Below are 23,077 nucleotides of genomic sequence, written 5' to 3'. Positions count from 1 at the left end.
ATATATTTTTACAGCCCCTACACTGAAGTAAGGCGTTCAAATGCATCGGTGCAGCTGCTTGCTAAGCTCCACATAACGGAGCTCACATTTTAAAATACCTTTCAGTCAATAATCATCATTGCTTCAGTGATTACCGTTAGCCTCTTTATATTCAGCGGCAGAAAACTGGGGGAGGTCTGTGTGTGTGTGTGTGCGTGTGTGCAGTTAAAAGCAATAGTGTCTTCTAAATTAGAATAATCAGTTGTATAATAAACTCTGAGAATTTGATTATTAGAAGCATACATTCATAATTTTCTCAGTCCAATTCCTTGGCATCCGCTCGCCCTCTGACGAAACAACGAATGATACTTGCTCTTCTGCAGTCCCAGAGAATGGCAGAGTGCTTCAGAGATATTAAGCTCCGCAAAAGCCCTGTGAATGAGTTCGGCAGTGTTTCCCCGTCTCATAGACAGGGAAAATGAGCACGGCGACGTTAATTGACTTGCCGGAGAGCACACATGGCACTTGATGCTGCACTCACCTTCCCCAGCTCTGCCTGCAGAGATCCGGGGCCGGGAGAGCATCCCTCCACGCCACCAACCTGCATCCTCTGCCCAGCCGTGCTGCAGCCTCCTCGCAGCATCGCAGCGGTCCAGCACGGACCGGTATGGCGTGGCCTTACCCTTGTCCCTCCCTGGGCATAATCCCTTCACAGGGGTTTTTGTATGAGTAGATTAAATAGCATCAAAATCGCCTCTGAACTGCATGGGGTTTATCAAAAGGGGGGGGGGGGAAGAAAAAAAAAACCCAAAAACAAAAAACAAGTGTCAGCCGGAAGAAAAGTTCATTATTATATGTCAAGAAAAAATTAATAGAAAGGGCTTCAATAGTTAAATTACATGGCTAAATCAGCCTTACTGCAGGAAGACCAGCTTGCTTTAATTAAAGCATGTTATGTTCAAAAGCCAGCATGCGCGTGTTTTACAGCAACCTGATACCAACACCTGTACATCCCTGTTCAAAAATTCAAACTGCTTTCACATATTCCAGCCCAGCGACCGACGTTATCGAAAGTCTGAGTTATTTTTAAATATACACAGGGATAACTAAGCCAGGGCTCTCTGTGGAGTTGAACAGGGGGATGAGGACTGTTCAAATCATGGAAATGTCAGTTCCAGCAATGTGTGCCTCAGATATTTTTTTTTTTTGACTGTCAAGAAGATTTTAAATCTTTAATATCTGTTTGTTGTCAGGTTTGCCTCTAGCTTTTTGTATCTGCAGGTCGTATTTTTGTGTTAGGAATTAGCATTTCTCATTTGCTAGCTGAAAGTTTAGAGAAAGCACCAGAATACCGATAAACAAAGTTCATCTAAGGGAAAAATCTCTGTATGCATAACCTAGTTAACAATTCTTTTATGGTTGTGGGCTGAAATTTGAAATGCATGTTTAAAAAGAGAGTTTTTACAGAAAGCATCACTACTACCGAGGCTTTTCTAGTGCTCTGTACTAATTTTAAACAAGAAATCAGTATGATTTCCGTGCCATATTAGCATCTCTTTTATTTCGCAGTATCTGTGCTGCACTATTTCAACTCACTGCAGGTTGCCGTTACTTTTTTTTGATACCGCATCGTTTAAACACATCTCGTAGTTGAAGACATTCGGGATTACCGGGGACTTCAATCGACATTTTTGGCCTTTGTAAAGGATCTTAGCCAAACATATTATTTAGTTAAACTCTAGCTGATGCCACGACACACGTAATATCGCTCCCCAAAAAGTGTGAAACTGATGCATTGTGCCATCTCTGGCAGCATTTGTTCAGCGTTTGCTGCGAATGGGGAGAAAAAAAGATACCGAATGCATGGATTGATTTTCAAATTACCTCAATATTTTGAAAACATTTTCACCTGCATGCTGAGAATGCTAAGAATAGGCAGGAAGGCAATTGTGCATTTGCACAGCCTCCACTGCATTCATTTATAAATTACCTCATCACTGACTGAAATTAACACTGATTCTTACAGGCAATTTCTCAATTTCCAATGCTAATTACATTTTTTTTACTTTTAAATTCTGTACCACCTGTTTTGGGCAAGACATCTTAGGCAGCGCGACCGCATTTAATCACAATTTTAATTAACCGCCCTGTAGATGTGAAAAAGAAGCAATTATAATGTAGATGAATGATGATTTTTCTGCATTAAATTGTTTTGTTTCCCTGGTATGTTGATTGTAACACAGCACACAAATACAGTAACTGTACAATTTTTTTCTATTGTAATTTAGTAATTGTTTTTGGAAAACCAGTTTGGGAATGAGTGACTTCATCTGTTTACAAATTGATTGATACTGTTAACTCACTGATTGCTGCAGCATACATTTTGTATTGCACAGCCTAGCATAAAATATAATTAGGCATGCACAGACTTTGCAGCACCATTTTGGAATCTGAAAATCAACTGTAACCAAAGTGTGTTTTCCTTGAGCATCCTAGTATCAGCCGGGGCTGATGATACGATAATCAACAAACAATGGGCTTTTCCCATCCCGCCGCTGGTAGAAACCCTTGGATTTAATCTGATAGTCTCACGGCGTAAGGGTGGTTTGTTGAGGGTATTTTATTTTTTTTTTTTTTTTTTCGGATTGTGCTTTGCCAGGCCTGGGAGCCGAGGGCTGGCAAGTCTGCAGCTTACCCAACTCCCTCAGATCGCTATCGGGAAGGAGCAGGCGAGTGATGGAAAGAAACAATGATGGCAAAAAGAGCCGCGGTTCACGAAACCCGGGGATCGTTACTGACACGCGTGTGCCGTGGCACCGGCTATCTCCAGCTACACGTTACAGGGGGATAAGATCTCGATCTGACTCATGGCTGGCAGATACAGATCGTCCAAGTTATATATATCCCTGCGGAGAAGCGCGGAGACCGTACCCGTCGGAGGAAAGCCTGCTTGCTTTCCCAGGGAGGGAGGTCGTGCCGGAGCGGGAAGGGAGCAGCTGTGCGGCGCTTGCAGCACCTGGGCTTTGGGAGATGGTGCCACCACCACCCTGCCCTGCCAGCGCCCCGCCACGGTTCTGCTGGGGGTCTCCTACCTCGGGGCTAGAAACGCCCCAGTACAGGTGGGATGGGGCGCAGGCTCAGGGAGAGAGGTACACCCCAGAGGTTACCTGTGCTGCACTGCGGGGACCCCCCAGAAGAGAGGTGGCGGCTCTCCCCCTCCCAATCTCCTGTGCAGGAGCCAGAGGTCTCCATCAACTAGGACTTGCCAGGAGGTGAGCGGCCACGTCAGCCCATGTGCTACCCCATGGCCATCACACCTGCGATGTCACCCACAGCGGACCAAAACCGGGACACCAAACCGAAGGGACGAGGCAGACCTGGGGCTGGCTCCTGTGCTGCTACCCTCTGCGGGGGGCACAGGGGTTTGGAGGCATCTTGGGGGGTTCCTGGTCTCATCTGCTGGCCTGCTCGCTTTATAAATATTTGTTAAGAGGGAAGGACATAAAGTCTACTGTTCAGTAGGTGATTTTTGTAAGAATCCAGCTATCCATACATAAAAGGGTCTATTATCTCACTGTGGAAGAGATTTACATGCGTAACTCCCATTAACTCTTATGGGACTTAGGCACGTAAATCTCTTGTGCATCTAGAGAAGAATAGACCACATAAGGTCTTGTGATCTATACTGCTAGTAGGTTTAAGTCCCTTTCATTTATAAAGCTATACAAAAAATTAACCATTAAAGCTTATTCTGTGCAAGCTGTCCCCCTACATATATCACCCAGCTCTCTGTTTGAAGTACTTGATGTAAACGCATACTGAGAAAAGGTACCGGAGAAAGCAAGCCCATTCATTTCAGTTAGTAAAACTGTCATAGTTGAAAGGAAGCAGACTAAGGGCAGGTAGAAAAATTGTACAGGTTTTGCCCAGCAGATTCAATTTCAGATTTAGGCTCTAGACTGCACTGTTTGGAGAAGGAATACTTTCATTTTGCTGAATGCTCCCTCCTCCCCCTCCTTCCCTCTCTCCCGTCCCTACTTATAGCCCTCAAGTAAAGCACCATGCCTTGGACCAAATAACCCTGAGTGGCTGGAGCGATACAATCTTTACACAATCAAGCTAAGATGCTGCATCTACTAAGGAAAAATAAATAAATCTTTTATTTCATAAACTTGTTTAAGCTGAAATGTTCATTGGTAAGCCTGTAAAAGTGGGAACATCTGTGCTCCTGCTGGGATTTGATGTCTCACCACAAACCTTTCCATAAGCACTTTGTCTCTGATAGGAAACAAAGAGGAAAATACCTGATCCCCAGCCTCAGTTGGGCAGCTCCTTCTATCTTCACGCCCTGACCTACTGAGCATTCCTCCCAGCAGCGAGCTGCTTCCCAGGGCTACCTCCGCCATGGAAGCTGGCTAACTAATCTCTTAGCAAACACTTGCAGCAAACCTGAAGAGAGTTTAAAAAGGCCATGAAGAAGGGGAGAAAAGAAAATCAACAAAAAAAAAACCCCAAAAAACTTTCTGCAGCTAAAGCCTACGGCATCTCTAAACGAAGAGAATCAGAACGTAAATATAGCTCCATACGCTCACGTTTTTCTCTTGTATCTCTTTGCTGAGATACAAAGTTGTGGCCACCTAATGAACATATATATATATACACACACACACACGTATTTTAATCTTATTCTGGTTTCCTGCTCCCTTCCACTAACCTGCTGTAACTCAGCTTGCTTTATTTCTGCCTGCCAGTAGTCCTCCGACTATGCTTACAGGTATTTGCAAAGCGCTGCTTTTATCACAGCAACACCGCTGGGATGATATGGCACTTGAAAAGTCCATCCTGCATGCCCTGCCTGCACACGGGGTAACCTCTCCTTAGGAGCTTATAAGAAAATCCACTGTTGAAATAAATAACAACTCTCAACAAATGATCAAAGAAGAAATAAATCTTTTACCCTTATAAGACTTTTTAAAACTGAAATCCCATTTTTTTTAACTGGATAACAGTTAAGAGGCTACCGGCCACTTATTTTTCTGGGAGCTACATTTTAAATGTTCGCTGCATGGATATTGGACAGACAAATGGATCTGTAGTTCTTGGGAGCAAAAGCTTTTAAAATAAAGTTTGTGTGTAGTATATGAAAACATATTGTTTGGAATTTAAGTTCTAATATCTAGGAATAAACAGAGCATTAAATCAAGCAAAACTGTGACAAGGCCAATATGCACATGGATGATGCCAGCGAGGCATCTCCAGCCCTTTGTTCACAGCTTAACAAAACTGTGCCGTCACACCACTTTAGCTCAACAGTGCCTGTCGAATGGGCATCAGCAGATCAGCCAATGCCTGTCACACACACAGCTGAAAAACTGTTTGAAAGCAAGGCTTACTTTAGCACAAGTCTGGTAGGAAAAGTGAGAGGGATTTTTAATCATCTGGTAAAGACTAAATATATATATTTAGGAGGAAATAAAAAAAAACCCAAAATAAATAAAATGTTGTCAGCTCTCTTCCCCAGGAAAGTAACACAGTTTTGCTCTTTTTCACCTTTAAGGAAGGGATGGGTCTGATGGTGTTGGCTGTTCCTTGCTGTGCTGCTCCCTTCCATGCTACATAAGATTTGGAATTATTTTCAAAGAAGTAAAATTCTGTCGGGGTAGGGGGGTGTCACAGGGAACGATCCCGATTTGGCCAATAATCTATTAAAAATTAATTTTCACATCATTCTACTTGAAGCCCCCCCACTCCTCCCCCCCCCCCCCCCCCGGTGACAGAGGATAAATGAAATAACATATTCAAGGAAATGTTTGTTTTGATTCTAATGTAATTATCTTTGCAGATGAACATCTCTCTAGGTTGGGTTGGGTTTTTTTGAGCTGATCAAAATATGTTTTCATTGGTATTAACAACCTTCTCCGTCACTTCTCTTAACAGTCGTAGCGCATAAACACGACACTACTCCGCAAAGAATCGCAGCAAAATAAGCTTGTTAGCGACACCAACTTCAGCTGAGCACTTCTCTCTTTGTTTTACAACACCTTTTCCCCCCCCTTTTATGATTTTTTTTTTTTTTTTTTTTTACATCCCACTCCTGCTTCCCCAGCCGGCCTCCTCCGGGTACCAGGACAAGCTCCCAGCGCTCAGCCCCTCCGCGTTGGTTCAGGGGGGGGACAGACGGACCGAGATTGACCGGGGAGGATCGGGGGGAGGACCGGGGGGGACCAGGGGGGACCGGGGACCGACAGCCCGGGGTGCTGAGCCCTCTCCCCCTGCCTGCCCGCCGCTGCTGTCAGCTCGCTGCCTGCACTTTAGCTGTCTCTTTCCCAGTCCCTACCCTGTCAGTTTCTGGCCTGCCAATTTCAACTTGAAGCTTGACTGGGCTGATTTGATGCAAATACCTCCAGGGAAAACCCTGAAACTGATGAACAGTTATGTCAAGTCGATTTTGCACCATCGGGAAAAGGTAACCTCTGCGAGAAAAAAAAACAACAAGGTTAAAGAGACAAGGGCTTTTCACGTGTAATACCACTGCTGCACATCTCGTTCACTGTTTACCATCCCTCAGAAATTGTAACTGTCAGAATTAGTCCTAATTGCAGATGCGAAAGCTGCCATTATAATAAAAACAGAGGCAGTGCAGGCATTAAATGTAGCAGCCTAATTTGTGAGACTACTGAAAAGGTAGAGTAAATGAATATTTCATTACTTTAATTACCAGGGACTACTCTTTTCTTGCTGTCTTATGATAAGTGTTGCTGTAACTAGCAACAGCAAACATCCACTAAAACATAAAGTGCAATAATAGTACTGCTGTCAGGATCGCTGCTTTAAAATACGGGCGGGGGGGGAAGGGGGAAATATAATGGTTTATCTATTTCTTAGAGATCCGCAGGAGTAGGAGATGGAAACTCGTTTAACGTCAAAAAACAAAGAGGCGAGTAAACAGGGTTTAGTCAAAGAAAATAATGGCCCCGGGGGGGGGGGGGGGAAGTTGGGGACACACTCGCAATCCCAGACCCAGGAGGAGCGGCAGGCACCGCGGAGCCGCTTCTCCTCCTCTCCCTCCCTCCTGGGAGCGAAGTTTGGGGCTGCGCCGCCGCGGGAGCCCGGCGGGGGGCCGAGGGGGCCGGGGGAAGCCGACCTCCCGGGAGCGGCCCGGCCAAACCGCCCCGCCGGCGTTTCTCACCTCGCCCCGAGGAGGGGTTCGCTCGGCAGCGCCGGGTGACAGCGCCGAGACCCCGTGCCCCCCCCAAAGCAGCGGTTGACACCTCTGCCCCGGGGCCGGGGAGGGCGAGGCGGCTCCGCACTCCCCCGCCCAAGCGCACCGCGCCCGCGGCTGCGTCTCCAGCCTGCTCCGCACCGCTCCGCACCGCTCCGCACCGCGGTGCCGGCATGACCCGGGGGGGGCGTCCGGTGCCCCGGCGCGGGGGGTGGGGGGTGGGGTGGGGGGGGGGGTGCTCCCCGGGGGGCGGCTCTCGGCCGGCCCCGACGCCGGGGTTGCGCCCTGCCGAGCGCCCACCTGCGGGACGGGCGCGGAGCCCCCCCCGGGCGGTGCCGGGGGTCCCTGCCCTGCTCCGCCGCCTCGGCTGCCCGGCCCGGACGGGGGGATCCTGGGGCAGGGAGCCGTCAGCATTGGGGGGGGGGGGGATGCTCTGGGCGCCCCCCGGCCGTCGCCCGCTCGCCCCGACGGGGATGCCCTGGCCGGGACGAGCCGCTCCGCCCGCCCGGGCCCCCCCCACCCCCCGGGGCCGCCCCGGCCCCCGCTGCCCCGCGCAGCGCCCTCACGTCGGGGCTGCCGCCTGCCCGGCCGCGGGTCCCAGCCCCGCCGCTCGCAACGCCAGCTCCCGACAGACCCAGGGAAATTTGTCAACAATTCGCAACCACTCTGGTAATTACATTCCTGGAATCCGCAGCGATAGATGTAAAGATAGGAAGCTGCCTTGACTTTCCGCTTGGAATAATCGTTCCTGTTTGCAGCGACCTATTCCTCCTTCTAGTCCTTCCTAATCATATTCCCCCGTTACGCCTCCTACGCTCCATACCACTGGGCTCTCCAGAAACATACGTGACGAGTCGCTGCGCCTTGCTCCTGTTCTCACTCCCTGTCCGAGGAGGCACAGCTCCCTTCTCGCCTTTGTGTGCCCATCTATCCAACCCAACTTTCCTGTCAAAGACCCGAAAAATATGCAAGGCTTGCACTGCCGCTGAGAAGCAGGACAAAGTTTAACTTCTCTGTTGGCAGTCGGAGAATAACTCCCAGGCAGAATTCGAGCAAAAGATCTGATTTGCTGAATTCTGCTCTTTGATTTGTATTTGTATGTTATTGCTACTACTAAGGTTGTTGCCAACCTCAATTAGATCACAAATGAGATCAGTTTAATTCAACTCCCAAACTGTGACCTGACCATGGTCTGAAAGTATTCAAAAACGCATTTTAAGCCTTCCTTTGATTTCAAAAGGAATACTGCATGCTTGGTCATTCATACAAATAACATAAAACGTAATTATGGGATGATTTGGCAGATGACATTCCTGCCAAATGACGTTCCATGCCAGATACTGTAATGCTATGGCTGCTGTCCTGGTGCTTGAGCGCACAGCACCCTTGTGTAAGGTGGGAGTAATGGAGTGTGCACGATGTTGAGGTGTTTAAATGTATTTGGGGAGGCAAATGCAATGGCAACAACCGCACCGCATTTAACCCCCCCAGTTAGAAACTGCTGTATCACTTGGAAGGGAAGTGGATCCGCACTATCAAATCTCCAGGAGGCTTTGACAAAGGGAGCTTGCAGCTTGACACACGGGTAACAACATAGCAAACACCTTTAATTCTGTCATGTCTCATACCCTTTGCTTTCTCACACATTTGTGGCTGCTCTAACATTGACACCTCCACTTTAAAAAAAAAAAAAAAGAACTTTCGACAACAAAAATCCCCAAATAAAGCAATCTTATTCAAGTTAAAAAAAGAAACACCTGTAAAGTTATTCTTATGCCCAGCAAAAATAACTAACTTATTAAATCCTTCTTCTAATGGCTCAGGAAAGAGCAGCAAGCAGCTTTCTCACCAAAAAAAAGTTCACTTTCGGGAACGTGAAGCCCCCAGGAAGCTGATGGCTTTCCTTCGAGCCCCGGGAGCCCGGAGTTAACAGGAAGCCACTCGTGCAGGTTTGCCAGCGTAACTTCTCAGCTATTCTGCTGCTCGAGGACAAATCCTAGATTGACCTTCCTCTTGTTCGCAATGCTTGCAAGCTTTCCTAGAGAGATTTTGGGATATGTTATATATGTGGGGGTAGATACAGAGTGTGTATGTGTGTGCACACACACACATATAGATAACCCCTAAGTGATGGAGGAGGCTTTCGTGACGATGCCTCATAGCTCTTCCGATCCCTGTATCTGATGGATTGACCCCGAAAGATTCAACTGCCACCAAGAAAAAGATGTGTCAGGTTGAGCGGCTGCTGTGGCTTCAGCAGTGCCACCTCCTCGCCTTCGCCCTCCCAAGCCCCCCCCTCCCAGGCCCAGGTACCTGCAGGGCCAGCGTGGCCTCCGCCGGGCAGGGCCCCGGAGCGCACAAGGAGTTAACGCTCTTTCCAGCATTACTGGGTAGGTTAATATCACAGCTGCTTGGTAAAGCATTATCCAGCACCTCACTTAACAAAAGCCTGCTTTTGCAAACAGACTCCTACTTTTCCCCAAGTGTCCAAAGGTGTTTACTGAAGTAAATCTGCCTAAATCCTCCATTGCTTGGGTCATGGGGGTGGTTAGGAGGGTGGAAGGTGTAGAGATAATCTCTTTTTGTAAATTCTGTAAATCTTCTGGGAAAAAATCAGGAATCTGTGTCACATGCTTCTGTTCAACTGGTAACATCTCGGTTAGTGTGCTCCTTATGAGTGAAATCTGCCATAGCAGCTACAGGAAAATAAGACATCCCTCCTGCTCCTCATTGTTCAAACTGTTCTTCCCTCTCGAAGTAGTTTTAGCACGTTTAATCTATTTGCTGATGGGAGGAAAAAAAACCTGTTAGGATCTTAAAAGTGGTTTCTGGAAAAAAAAAAAATAAAAAAAATGACAGTTTGGTCGGCAGGAGATAGTGTAGTTGAAAACTTGTCACTTGAGATTTCTGCACTACCCCGGTTATTCCAACACCAGCAACTGCATATTACTTTTTACATGTTGCAAACAACACAGGAAATTTTGACAGCTCTGCCTGAAAGGGCTTAAATACTTCTCAGTAAGCAGGATCCAGTTATAAATAAACCTTCTCTTGGTGAGAAAAAAGTGGCTATGACCAAAGACCTCACCATTTTTTTAAAACTGTCTGATTAAAAGCACAGAAGAGCTTCTGAAGAACAAACAGGCAAATCTGGGGAGGGGGGACGGACGGGGGGGGGGGTGCGGACAGACAGCCGGAAAATGTACATGAATGTGACTACGAAACCCCACGAGGGAGCCCGGCTACAGAAACTTCCACAAATCTCGCCTTCCTCCTCCTCCTCCTCGGTGCGCATTTTCTGGTGCCGCTGAGGATTTGCTGAGTTGCTGCTTTTCCCCGTTGGGTCGGCGCAGCCCGGGCCGGTCGCCAGCCCGGGGACACCCCCGCCACCGCCGCGGCCGAGCGGCCCCCAGCCCGCAGCATCGCCACGGCTCCCTGCCCCGCCAGGCGCAAAACCACCCAGCCCCCCGACCCTTCCAAATAAAAGAAAAAAATAAATACTAAAAAAAAAATATATATATATATTAAAATAGGGGAAAGGGTGATTTTTCACCGCTAATCTGCTCGCCGGTGGTGGCCAAGCCTGCCTCACCCCCGGCCACCCCCGCTCCCCAAGGTCATGGTGAGTAAACAATAATAGTAATTAAAACAAAATAATAGGCAGCAGTCAAGAGCTGAGAGTACACACACCTGACCCTAACTATAACAGACTTCTCAGAGTAGAATTTGATCCCTCTCTGACACTTTCTACCTCAAGTGTTAGAGCGAGTAGCCATGAATAGTACAGGCATGCCATCTTGTAACACTATCTGCCTGTCAGAAGAGCCAAGGCTGGGTAGAGCAGGATCTATATAAGGCTTGTAACTAGGGGAAGCCCAACAAACAGCTACAAACACCTAAGTTATTTTACTCAGCCTCCACCCTTCTGCTTTTTCCCCCCTTCTTCTCACTCTCTTTTTTTTTTCTTTTCATCTTGGCTTTCTGTTGCAGAATGCAAATGTAGCCTGCCGGCGGTGAATGGGCTGAATTGTGATTAAGAAGAAGAAGAGCTCCTTTCTTTGTTCTCCCCTCAGGGGATGTTTACTGGGAGAGACACAGCGGATCAGATATGAAAGGCATTCAGGTCAGCATTGATGTGAGCGAAAGTGAAATCATACCTAAGGCATTCAAAAGACCGCCGTGTCAGGGGTTCAGCTAACGGTGCATCTACTGTGTGTGTCTTCCCTGTTAGGCACCAAAAAAAAAAAAAAAAAAAAAAAAATCTCCACAAACAGACATTTTTTAAAATTACAGGAAAAACTATATAGAGAGGGGAACAAAAACCCAAAAACCAAAAAACAACAACAAAAAACTTTTCCCTCGCTTTACCTCCTGAGCAGAAGCTACAGCACTTAGTGCTCCTTTCCCTTATGGATCACGGACGGAACAGGTCAACTTGTATTAATTGTAGCTGTTGGGATCAGCATCATTTTGAGGGGGAAATGATCTAGTCTGAAATGTGAACCGTTATTTTTAGGCGTACCTATACATACCATATCTATGTCTATACGATATACGCATGCTTAGGTGTATACACATGTATACGTATATCTCTGTATATGAGTTTCAGTAAGCTGCGTGGCTTATTTATTCGGATATGAAACACGAGCACTCGTTTCTTGCCTCCCTCAGAAGCAACTTCAATGATAAAGGACAGTGTGGCATATCAAAACAGCACAGCACACCTTAAAAAGTAATCTTTTATTGACTTGAAAACTCCTAGAAACACTTTGCTGAAAGCTCACAGTGCAAGACGATGGTAACCGCAGGCATGAGAACTTGGTACACAGCTATTTAAGTTAAACTGCCTCCAGAAGAAGTCTAGGCATTGTCATTTTTTTCATTAAAAACGCTTGATGAAGAAATATTTGGATCTTACTTTTTTTATTAAAAAAAAGTTTATACTTCTCACAGCCTAAATATTCTCTCAATAGACTTTCCAAGTGGTTAGCTGACGCTGTTGGCATAAACAGAGATATGTAAATATATAGGAAAAAAATCGCAAATTACAGTTAAACATACAAAGAGTTAGGAGGTGGCTGCATTTACAGGGGCTGAAATGAAAATGAAAACGAGAAATCATTAAAAAAAAAGCCTAAAAAAATTAAGAGGCAGGACTGGGTGTTGCGTGCAGTAACCATCCCCACTATTCTGAATTTGTTTCCACCTTCAGAACCTTAGTTAAAATATATTGTTTGTCTAATGCTCACATCTGCTTTAATGGTGACGTTTAATTCTGAAATATTTTCAACTAGTGTTTCTGCATCACAGATTTCTCTCCTTTTTCTCTATACTCTAAAAAGACAACTAAAGAGCAATCAAAAAGGTGTCTGACTTGGCCATTCAGACAATTGCACCCTTGTGGGAATGCTGGAATGAATGGTACAGTGGACACCCCAGCACTATTGACGTTATAAACATGTAAATGAAACACATTAGGGCAGACAATCAATTGTCTGTGAGCACTGCAAACCTGCACTCCCTTTCTATGTGACAGGCACAAAATAGTGTCTACCTTGGGAAGCCATGGTCTTGGAGAAAAAAAGGACAAAGAGTTCTCTTTCACAGAGGAGAAAATGCACCTTAAAAGCACTGGGATAATGCAGATGCCAAAAACTGTTGTGAGGCGAAGAATTTCCTATTTCTTGGAATGAATGTGGGGCTGCTGTAAAAGAATCAACACCCTTCTTTCCACTCTAAAGGGAGACACACATTTTTCTTGGGGAATATTACCAGTATGTCCTGAGAGCTTGTATCTCAGTCTTCCATATATTTTCCCTACCTTGGGAAGTTGGCTATGTATAATTATCGATAATTAACTTGTAATGGTTTCCTTTTTTTTTTTCCCTCCTCCTATTCAAATATGCCTTTTCCAGGCACAAAAATGTATTTTCTTACAGCAATTAAAAATTCCCCCCAAAGTTTCCTTGCGAAGCATGTGCAATAAGCAAAAGCCAGTAAGTACCGAATGGTCACAAATGGCAAACAGTAAATCAGGCACTAATCTCCAAATTCGCTTGGTTTCTCGAAACTCAGAATAAAATAAATAGATCAGTCTTGACACAGAAAACAACCTCCTCTGCTCCATGTCACAGCTCAGTCTGGACATGAATCTGCTCCGAGAAAATGTAGCTAGATAATCATTACGCCCTGGTCACTCGCATTTATTGCATTAATTTTTAATACCTATCTCCAGGTGCTTTTCTGGAGGTAGTACATTTGTCTCCCTACCCAGTTACCAACTCTCGAAGTAATCTCCTCGAAACGGATTCCCAGCCCTGGAGAGGTCCCCGGGAAAAGGAGCGCTCCCAGATGCCCGCTCTGCCTTGTGCCACCTGAATTTCACAAAAAGCAGCTTTCCTCCTCACACCCGAGCCTCAGTCTAGCTACCTCCAAACTTCTCCAGGCAGGGAAGACAAGCCTCACTTCCCACTCACTAAAGGCAGCAGGCAGGCTTGGGCTTTTTTTTTTTTTTTTCCCCTTCTCTTTTTCAAGTGGGAAGTGAAGGAGGTTTTCCCCCCCCTTTCCCCAGCATCCCCGAAAGGAGGGTGCGTGGGTATCTTTTGGGGAAAGGCTCTGAGCAAGTATAATCGTGTCTGCTTGTTTGGTCTGTGTTCTCCCTCGGATCAGACGCCCTGAAAGCATTGAACTTTCTCCCTTTTCTTTACAACTGGAAGCGAGATGGCAAAGGAATCAAAGAGAGCTGTTTACTGAAACTTTGGAGTAAATTAGGTCCAACTTTCCCCCCTCCCTCCTTCCCCTCCTTCCTGGGGATTTTAATTTTATTTTTTTGATTTTTGAGGGGGGGAGAGGGAAAGAAGGGAAAGAAAAAACCCCACCCAACAAACGCCAAACCACAACAACAAGGAGAGAAGCGGCTCATCTGCTGAGGCATGGCAGGGCAGGGCGCTCGGCCGGCCGGACAGCGGTGCCTGCCCGGGCCCCCGCTCCGCACCGCTCCGCACCGCTCCGCACCGCTCCGCACCGCACCGGCCGCCAGTGCAGCCCCCGCCTCCGCGGGGCGCCCGTGCGGAAAGGGGGCTCGCTGCCCTCTCCTCCTCCTCCTCCTCTTCCTCCTCCTCCTTTGCCGCGACTTCTCTCCCGAGTGAAAGTGCCGCGAAGTGAGTCAGGCGCTGGGAATCATCTGACTGAACTTCCCGGAGCGCCGCCGCATTCCTGGGCTGCCGCTCCGCGCACCTCCCGCCCCCCCGCCCCGCTTTCGGGGTCCTCTCCTTCCCATCCTCCGTCCTGCCCCCCCCCCCCGGGGGGGCTCACCCCTCATTGATTTCCATATCGCCTCTCTCAGCCCCCTCCCCCCGCTCCGCACACCTCTCCTTCACTCCAGCAGCTCTGATCAAACCCCGTTATCTTGGAAAATCCCGAGCTTTCTTCCTTTCTACCCTATTTAGCTCCGCCGTAATTTTATCCAGCCCCGCTATCTAATCCCGAGCCTTGCCCATCCTCGCACACAGGCAGAGACACGCACACAGGCGTGGAGCCCACTGAGGCATTAGTTGGATTATTCTGTTTTCTCCCCGTCTGTAATTTGTAGGTGATTGTACTCACACTTCCCTAGCTTCCTTGATGACCATCTATTTTTTTTTTTTTGGTGGCTTTTAAATTTTATTTTGGTTCTGCTGCGTTTCTAAGGAATTTCTGTCTAATTTCGATAAGCATCACCGTTTCTGGTGTTATCAGCAAAGACACAAGCTCAGAAGTGACATCTTTTCCACGAATCCAGGAAAGAAGAAAAATCCACTCAGTCCAGATAAATCCTGGGCAATTCCCAACGGGAAAGGCATTGGATACGTGCTTGTCGAGAAAGAGAAAATGAAAAAAAAAAAAACCCCACCAACCCTAAACAAACCCACCCTCGCTCGTCTACCTGCTTCTCAGAACCAGGAAATTTCTCACTCAGAAATGAATGAAAGAAACAAATTACGGAGCACAAAAAGAAAAGAGTGCACAGACAGAAAGTCAAGAATTATTCCCCCCACCCCCCCCGGTCTTGGCCAGAGCAAGCCACTGAAGGGAGAAGTTAGTCCTTCGCTTAACCAGCGCACACACTTGACATGAAGTTTGCAGGATCTTTAAGTGGTTACCTTAAAAATCGCAATTAAACTTTCTACTCCCAAGTGTGGTGGCTTCCCAAGTTAGTGCAGTTCCGTGAAAACACACTTTTGCATGGGAGCAACAAGAATCTGTGCCATCCCGGTCCATACGTGTTCCTAAAGACTTGGCTGCAATAACAGGGCGTACAGGCTACAGTCCTGGTGTCCTGGGCAAACAGAGGCATCCAGCTTTTTATTTTGGGTGGGGGCCGGGGGGGGGGGGTGGGTTGCGACTCAAATCGTGCTGAAAAAATATTAAACACGTAGACGCATCCCTCATCACAGAGCATGTGATGGGTTTAACACGCTAAACTAATAATCTTGTATGAAAAAGCAAGGAGGCTGAAGAAGAATAAAACCCCCTCAAACACTCAGAATATTCTTTACTGCAAAAGAGCACTTCTGGATGCGTTGCTTTAAATCTCATTCTCTTTTTCTCTCAAAAATGACTGTTTAACATAAGAAAAAAGGCTACTTGACACAAAGCTTTTGTTATCCAGTGGATCAGCAACGTGCTTTAGATACTTGTAAGGGGAAAAAAGCCCCACAACAGACATTGATTTTAGAAAATCAATAACCAACATTTAATAAAAAGAACAGAGGAAACACAAGAGAGGAGAGGGAAACATTACGTGTAATTTTAATGTCTACTAAATTACCCAGAGATGAGGGGAAGGGGAGGTCTCCTCTGTGAGGACCACCTTAAATAATGACAGACACAAGAGTAAAGGGTGGTGGTGGAGGGGGAGAGACTTTAAAAAAAGATAACAAGGAACGGATCCTTGGGAAGCTGCTCGGAATATATTATTTTAGTTGGGTTTTTTCTTTCTTTTTTTTTTTTTTGTAATACTAAGCCAAGCAAATAGATCAAAGACAACACAAAGGGAAAAGCCAGTGTAACATAACGAACAGTTTCTGACTAAAATTCCTCTATCACTCCCCCATATGGCTCGACGCCTCCACCACAACAAGAAAAAGACACACACACACACACACGCACACGCACTCACACTCACAACCTAGAGAGCGAGAGAAGGGGGGGGCAGGATCATTTGTTTCTAATCAACATTCTCTTGTCTTTGTGGGTTTTTTTGTTGTTGTTGTCGTCCCCCCCCCCCCCCACCCCCCCCCTCCCCTTCCACCTCTCCACTTAAATGAAGTAGCTGAGCTATAAGCGCACGGGTTCAGGTTCACACAAATATCTTCCTTCCTCCGGCTCCTCGAGAGGAAAGTTGTTGAAAGTGGGGCCGGGATGGCCATGCGAGGGGCTGCGGGTGGGGAGGGGGAGGCTGCCGGTGGGGGAGAGACTATCAGCCGGAGGAGAAAGGAAGAAACTAAGGGAGGGACGGGGAGAGACGGAGAAAGAGAGACCCACACCAGTGAAAGCTGCCAAATGTGAAATCAGCCCAGAACACCGCGTCCCACTGAGCCCCGGCCCTCCGCGGCCGGCGGAGACCGGGGGAGAGGGCAACTATGGACAATTGGGCACCAAACTCATTAGTATTATTAATTATTAGGGAGGAGGAAGTTTCATTTTCGAGTCCCTAACAATAAAAAAAAAGAGAGAGTCGCTAACTCGGTGCCAGCCTGCCTCGGGGTTCTCACGCTGCCGGGTTTTTTCCCAGGGCCAGCAGCCGGGCCGGCTGCCCTCCCGCCGCCCGCCCCGCTCCGCGCCGCTCCGCGCCTCCCACCGCCCCAGCTCCGCGCCTCTCCGCTCCCCGACCCTGACAGCGCCCGAGCGACCCGGGAAGCGGCGGACGAACCGGGCCGCCACCGCCCCGCCGGCCGCGCTCCGCCGCCGCGGGGCAGCGGCCCGTCCGCTCCGCGCCCGCGCAACAAACTTTGGGGCGCGGCGGCGGCGCGCTTGCTTACCCCCCCCCTCCCTTCCCTTCTTCCTCATCCTCCTCTTCCCCCCCCTCTCCCCCCCCAACACTCCGCCGGCGCCCCGCGGCCGCGCAGCCCCCGCCGCCTCCGCGGGACGGCCCCGCCGCCGCGCAGGGGAGGCGGAGGGCGGCGAGCCCCGGGCGGGCGCCGCTGCCGCCGCCGCTGCCGCCCGGGCGGGCGCCGTCCCCGTCGTCGTTCCCCCCCCTCCCTCCCCGCCCTCCCCGTCCTGCGGCCGGCTTCCCCCCCCTCGCCGCGGCGGAACCGGCCGGAAAAGTTTGCTTGGGGGGGCCGCTTACCGTTTTTCCTCCGGGGGTTGGCTTGTTTTCGCCTCTTACACCTGGGGCCATCCGCCATGATCTGCTGCTTCATTGATAAGAGTGGATCAGATGGCAGTTCGCATGGACTCGACTCCCTGATTCAGCAGCACGCAGACTCTATGTAACAACCAAACACAGCAACAATGTGGGCATTGGTATATCCCATTTAAATGCAGGGCGCCAACGGGGACCCGAATTTGCACCCGAAAAAGAACCCATCCACGCACACGGCGAGGTTTGCCGTGCCGGGGGAGGTGGGACGCAGACGGAGCGGGCTCCCCCCTCTCTCCCCAGCCGGGCAGATTTCTTCTTTATTTATTTATTTATTTATTTTTGGTCTGTCTCTCTGTGTGTGTGTGTGTGTGTGTGTCTGCGTGAGCGTGTGTGTGTGCGCGCGTGTGTGTGCCTCTCTCCCTGTGTGTGTGCGTGTGTGTGCGTGTGTGTGTGTATTGCACCAGCAAAGCAGATCAGAGACAGACAAGAATTACATCTCAAATGAGTCATAACTCATGACCGTATGAGGGAATGCACAGCTTTTACAGTAGGCTGTTTGACTCAATGCTAGGCGGACCATTTCCTCCTAAAAGTACTTTAATTTGACATTAGAACTTCTTTTCACACGAAATGCTAGCTTTCTCTCCTTCTTCTCCTGCCTTTATTTCTTCTTCTTTTTTTTTTTTTTTTTTTTCCCCCCCAAAGTGCACTCCAGACAAGTGATCAGAGGAGAGGGAAACATGGCTCTCCCCTGTCCTTTTGGGGTAAAGCACAGCACGGAGACCTCCCCCTCCCCCTAACAACGAGGAGTGTAATTATAAACCTCTGTCACCTTTTTAGTCAGTTTGACAATATTCAGGGTTTCCCCTGCCCCTTAGTTAAACAAAGCTCCAGAGTGCTTTTTTTTTTTTTTGCTTTTTTTTTTCTTTTTCCCCAGAAAAGAAACAGAAATCAAAACTACCGCTGTCAGAGTTTTCAGGCTTTCAGTTGGGTTTTTGTTGTTTCTTTTTTTTTTTTTTTTTAAACTTGTAAACTTGTGGACCTACTGTGTGCCTGTGTGCTCGGGCTGTGCAGGAGGCTCTATCTGTCAAAGGGAGAGGGCAGGAGCATTTGCTTTGCTGCAAGAACGCTCCTGAAACTCAGTCCATCTCGAAGAAGATGCTGTAGCTTTAAAGATGCTTTGACTTGAGGATTAGTTTAAACAGGGGGCTATAAAAGATGTAACAGATGCAAACTGTAAAACAAGGGCAATTAACCCTTGCTCTCCTGAGTAGGATCCCACCCTCGCCTTCGCATCTATTGTCTTCTCCTGCACTGGGAGTTTTACACAAAACCCCCCAAAATATTACCTGCCTCAACAATATTTTAAAATCTTTTTTGTAGCAAAGTAGGCTTTTTTTTTTTTCCTTTTCCTTTTTATTTTTTTTTCCTTGTGTCTTTTTACTTTGCTGGAGCTTCACACTAGGACTGAACAGTGAAGTGTGTTGCTGCTAGGTCTTTTTATTCTGCCTGAACTCTATTCTCAGACATTTGCGGTTATAAAACCTGCTTGGCTAAAATAAAATAAAATAAAAATAAAATAAAATAAAATAATCTCCGAGCAGGTAAGAGGATGGGAATATTGAGAGAGTGTGTGCAGGGTCAGCGTGTTTACTCACACTCTCCTGCTTGGGATTCCGCCTGGACAGAGTGAATTGGTGGCTCTGTGGATGTGGATGTATGTGGCTGAGTAAGGAAGAGACTGAGAAATGTGCTAGAAACTTTAGTATTTGCCAGTTTTCCCCGATCCTGGAGTGGGCAATGGTGGCATCACCGTGGCAGATCTACCGGGAGATGTAGCGGAGAGGGGAGGATAGGAACCGAGGCAAGCCGGGACCCTTAGCCTGCCTCGGCAATTGGCGTTTTAATGCAAAACGACCAATGGTGAATTGTTTTAAATGCGTTTCACTACCTTCCCTGCTCTTCAGCCTCCCGCAAAAAGTTGTCACTAATTTTAAACCTGCAGATCTCGAGAACACTTTTCTTCCCAGAGGACCGGCTAGCTTTTCTAAATTTTTTGTATTTTTTTTTTTTTTTGCTTTTTGGTAAACGACTTTTAAGTTCCAGTCAGTACTTTCACTTCTTGCTTTAGGATCCCAGAAGCTAAGGTGTTACTTCACCAAGCTTCACAAAATAAAATAAAGAAATGAAACTAACTAAGCAGACAAAACAGCAAACTTTCTGTTTGGGGAAACACATCCTTCGCCGGGGAGCCCTGCCCGGGGCTGGGGCTCCAGCGGTGCCCGGCCGGGCTGGCTCTGCAGGCTCAGAGGCTCAGGGTGTGCAAAGCATTAACAGGTACCTGCAAACTTTCTGGGCTAAGATGTGAAACCTGAAATAAAAAGAGCAGGAGGTGGGTGGGGGGATTATTTTTTTTTTTTTCAGGAGGATGGAGTCCCTTCCTAGCACTAAAACTTTTGCTGCTGCGTTGTAAAAGGCACCTCCCGTACCTGGCTGACAGGTAAGGGGAGTAGGGGTGGTGGTGGCACAGCTCCGAGCGCCCCGAAACTGCTCGCCCATTCCCGGAGCGGTACCGAAGTGACTTCAGGTTTCGGTTAAAAAAAAAAAAAAAAATAAAAAGAAGGTTTTTCACCCCAAGTATAAACAAGCCAGAAAGAAGCCAACACGCTTAAAATAAAATACTATCGAAATTAAATAAGCTCGCTAGAGCGTGAGGTAGTGTGAGAAAAAAGAAAGGGAGGAAAAAAAAAAAAAGATGAGAAAATGGTATTAAATTCCGAACCTACCTGAGAAGTCTTGTTTGTAGTTTTGGCCAGAAATGGTGAGAAGAAAAAGCATGAAGAAGCCGCGAAGTGGAGGAGAAAAGGTGAAGGGAGATGCAGCTCCTGAAGAAATTGTAAAAAGCCTTGCAAAGAGTTGTCGGAAGGACCGTTATTCCTGCTGGGCAGGTTAGGACTGATCTCTTTCTGCCACTCCAGGAAACACAAACCTGGGGACGGACTGACGTGTTACGCCTCTTCTAATGACATTTTTTTCTTTTTCTTTTCTGTAGGAGCGAGAGGAGAGACCCTGAAACACACGCCACCTATCTTTGTGGGGAGGGATAATTGAAGAGCACCAAACGTGAGCATCATGTGGAAACGTGATTGCCAAGTTTCTCTCTGGGAAAGGATCTGGGATAGATTATACCTTGAAGTCTCCGCGAACGCTTTAGCGGCAGAAATGCAATTCCACCTCCTCCCGCCCGCCCCCCGCCCCGCGCCCGCCCCCCGCCCCGCCGCTCCGCGCCTCTCCGCGCCTCTCCGCGCCCCGCCGCGCCCCGCCGCCTTCACCCCGCCGCGGCGCCCCGCGGAAACTCACCGCGCCCCGGCACTGCAAATCCCCCCCCCCTCCTCCTCCCCCGGGGGCTGCATCCCCTGCCCCCCACCCCGGCTGCATCCTCTTCCCCCCCCCGTGCATCCTCTGTCACCCTCCGGGGTGCGTCCCTGCTCCCCCCGGGGTGTACCACTGCCACCCCCCCCCCCCCGGCTGCATCTTCTGCCCTCCTACCCCCCTGGGGTGCGTGTCTTGCCCCCCTCCCGGCTGTACCCCCTTCCCTCCCCCAGGCGGGATCCCCCGCCCCCAGGCGAGATCTGTGCCGGATCCCTCCCCCCCCCCGGCAGGATCCCGCCGGATCTCCTGCCCCCAGGCTGGATCCCTGCCGGTTTCCCCCCCTTCCCGGGCGGGATCCCTGCCCCCCCGCCCCCTCCGGCGGGATCCCCCCCGCCTCGCCCGCCCGCGGAGCCGGCTGGGGGCCGCATCCTGCGCACGGCGCTCCGCACCGTCCCGGTTCCCAGCCCCTCTCGGAGCTCTCGCCTCTTGCGGAGGGGAAAACTTACCCTAACATAAAGCCTAGAAACTAAACTCTGTTCGGGCACTGCAAATAAGCTCCTGGCTGACTCCTGCTCGTTTTAGTGCTGTTTTATTTTTATCCTTAACGCGTTTCTTTTGGGGCATTTTTTTTCCCCCCTTTTCATTTCAGCACACATCCAGGTTATTTGAATAGTCAGCTAAATCTGATGAAAAAAAAAAAAACCAACAACGTGCTGAGATCTTACAGTCTATCTGTTTTGTTCACAGATATGGATCAGGGGTGAGATGGGCTCTCTTCCTGGCTCTGCTCTCCCTTGGAAGTAGCTGGATGGGCAGAGAGACAGCGCCGGACGAGTAACGCGTGGGACTGAACTTCAGGGAGGTTACAAGTTTTTCACCTTTTTCAAGTATTAAAATTAAAATAAAATTACATATAGAAAAAAAAAAGGGGGAAAAAAAAGAAACCCAGACTCCACCTTTGCACTGAAGGGATTGGTTATGCAAATATGGAAGGGGTTTCCTGGCAAATACAGCTTTCTACTGTATGGTTAATTAAATCATCACTCAAAAGCCTTCCAATGTGACGCTTCTGTCGTAATCCAATCAGGTTACGTAGGTCCTAAACAAGAAAGATATTTTCCACATCTGGAAGTCAGCAATTTAGCAAGTACTGCACATTATTAACCAATTCAGAGCCCACTTCCCAGGGGATTTTTTTTTTTTTTTTAAGTTTAAGTGTTCTTAACCAATGCTCTGCTGTTTTGTTAATCAAAAAGCTGGTTTACACTGCACGTAATTGAGAACTAACATCGAAGTAAGTAAAGGCAGCCCGAGCTGGGGATGCTGAGCGAGGGCGTTTATCTGCAAAGGGGGCTGATATGGCTGAGCCTCGATCCGCTCCTGCTCAACTCCCAGCACAACCCGCAGCCGTTTCTTCCTCTAAAAGAGCTCGAAATAATCTCAATGCAAAGATAAACTTCACATCTTGCCTACTCGCACGGTCCTTTCCGAAGGTAAACGTGGAGCTGCCCAAAGGGCTGTGTTAAAGAGCTGCGAAACAATTTCCCTCCTTTGACAAGAGTTAAATCTATTACAGCACTTTTTTTTTTTCTCCCCCTCCTGAAGAAAACTGAAACAAATGGTACACTGATCCGACACTATACTTTTACTTACATTAAGCTAAGATAAACTGCTCTTGAACTGTGCATTGAACGTGTGCCTAAAGCAAGAACTGGAATGTGAGCACTAGGCACTAGCGCTTGCACTCCAAAATGATCCTGATCAGAGAACACCTTTCTGACGATTAAGCATCGCAAAGGAAGGAAGGGGACCCCCCCCCCAACAGTCCCTCCCCCAGCAATGTGTCTTTGCAGCTCATCAGAGCCACCGAGATTTTTTTTTTTTTTTTTGTCATCTGTTAGTGAAATCTGCCCTGCGAGTTAGACGTGAGTGGGTGCCCCTCCGGGATGCAGGGGAGAGGCAGCGCAGCCGGGCGCAGGGCCGGGGGGGTGGGGGTGTCCGGGGCAGGGCGCAGCGGCGGCGGGGGGGGACCCGAGGTGCCCCGGCTACGGCGGATGGCGGGGGGTCGGAGAAATTTCCATCAAATCCCCCCGCTCCGGGTGTCCCCCTGTCCAAGCCCGAGCTGCAGGTCTGGGGTGGGGGTGTGGGGGGGAGGTAGG

General features: G+C 48.5%; 1 protein-coding gene and 1 long non-coding RNA gene across 5 annotated transcripts in view; one reads left to right on the top strand and one right to left on the bottom strand.

Annotated features, from left to right (window-relative positions):
- ZEB2 (zinc finger E-box binding homeobox 2) overlaps nt 1-20,474 on the bottom strand; it is a 115,315-nt gene extending 94,841 nt beyond the window's left edge. For 3 of the 4 annotated variants that reach the window (XM_054830612.1, XM_054830611.1, XM_054830613.1), the window contains exons 1-2: nt 20,333-20,474; nt 17,532-17,669 (exon numbers count right to left, since the gene is read on the bottom strand). In XM_054830612.1, coding sequence (XP_054686587.1) covers nt 17,532-17,604 — 73 coding nt within the window. In that variant the 5' untranslated portion in view covers nt 17,605-17,669; nt 20,333-20,474. Of the gene's footprint in view, nt 1-17,531; nt 17,670-17,779; nt 18,086-20,332 lie in introns of those variants that run through there. The other variant, XM_054830610.1, reaches the window with a different exon arrangement.
- LOC129208240 (uncharacterized) lies at nt 20,355-22,895 on the top strand. The gene is made up of 3 exons (XR_008577736.1): nt 20,355-20,494; nt 20,599-20,669; nt 21,666-22,895. It is a non-coding gene; the product is annotated as an uncharacterized LOC129208240 (long non-coding RNA).
- The last annotated feature ends 182 nt before the right edge of the window (nt 22,896-23,077 follow it).

The sequence above is a fragment of the Grus americana genome, chromosome 6 (genome assembly GCF_028858705.1).
Source record: "Grus americana isolate bGruAme1 chromosome 6, bGruAme1.mat, whole genome shotgun sequence".
In the NCBI taxonomy this organism is placed as follows: domain Eukaryota; kingdom Metazoa; phylum Chordata; class Aves; order Gruiformes; family Gruidae; genus Grus; species Grus americana.
The sequence above is the reverse complement of the archived record's forward strand: the minus strand, read 5'-3'. Positions and strand labels throughout refer to the sequence as shown.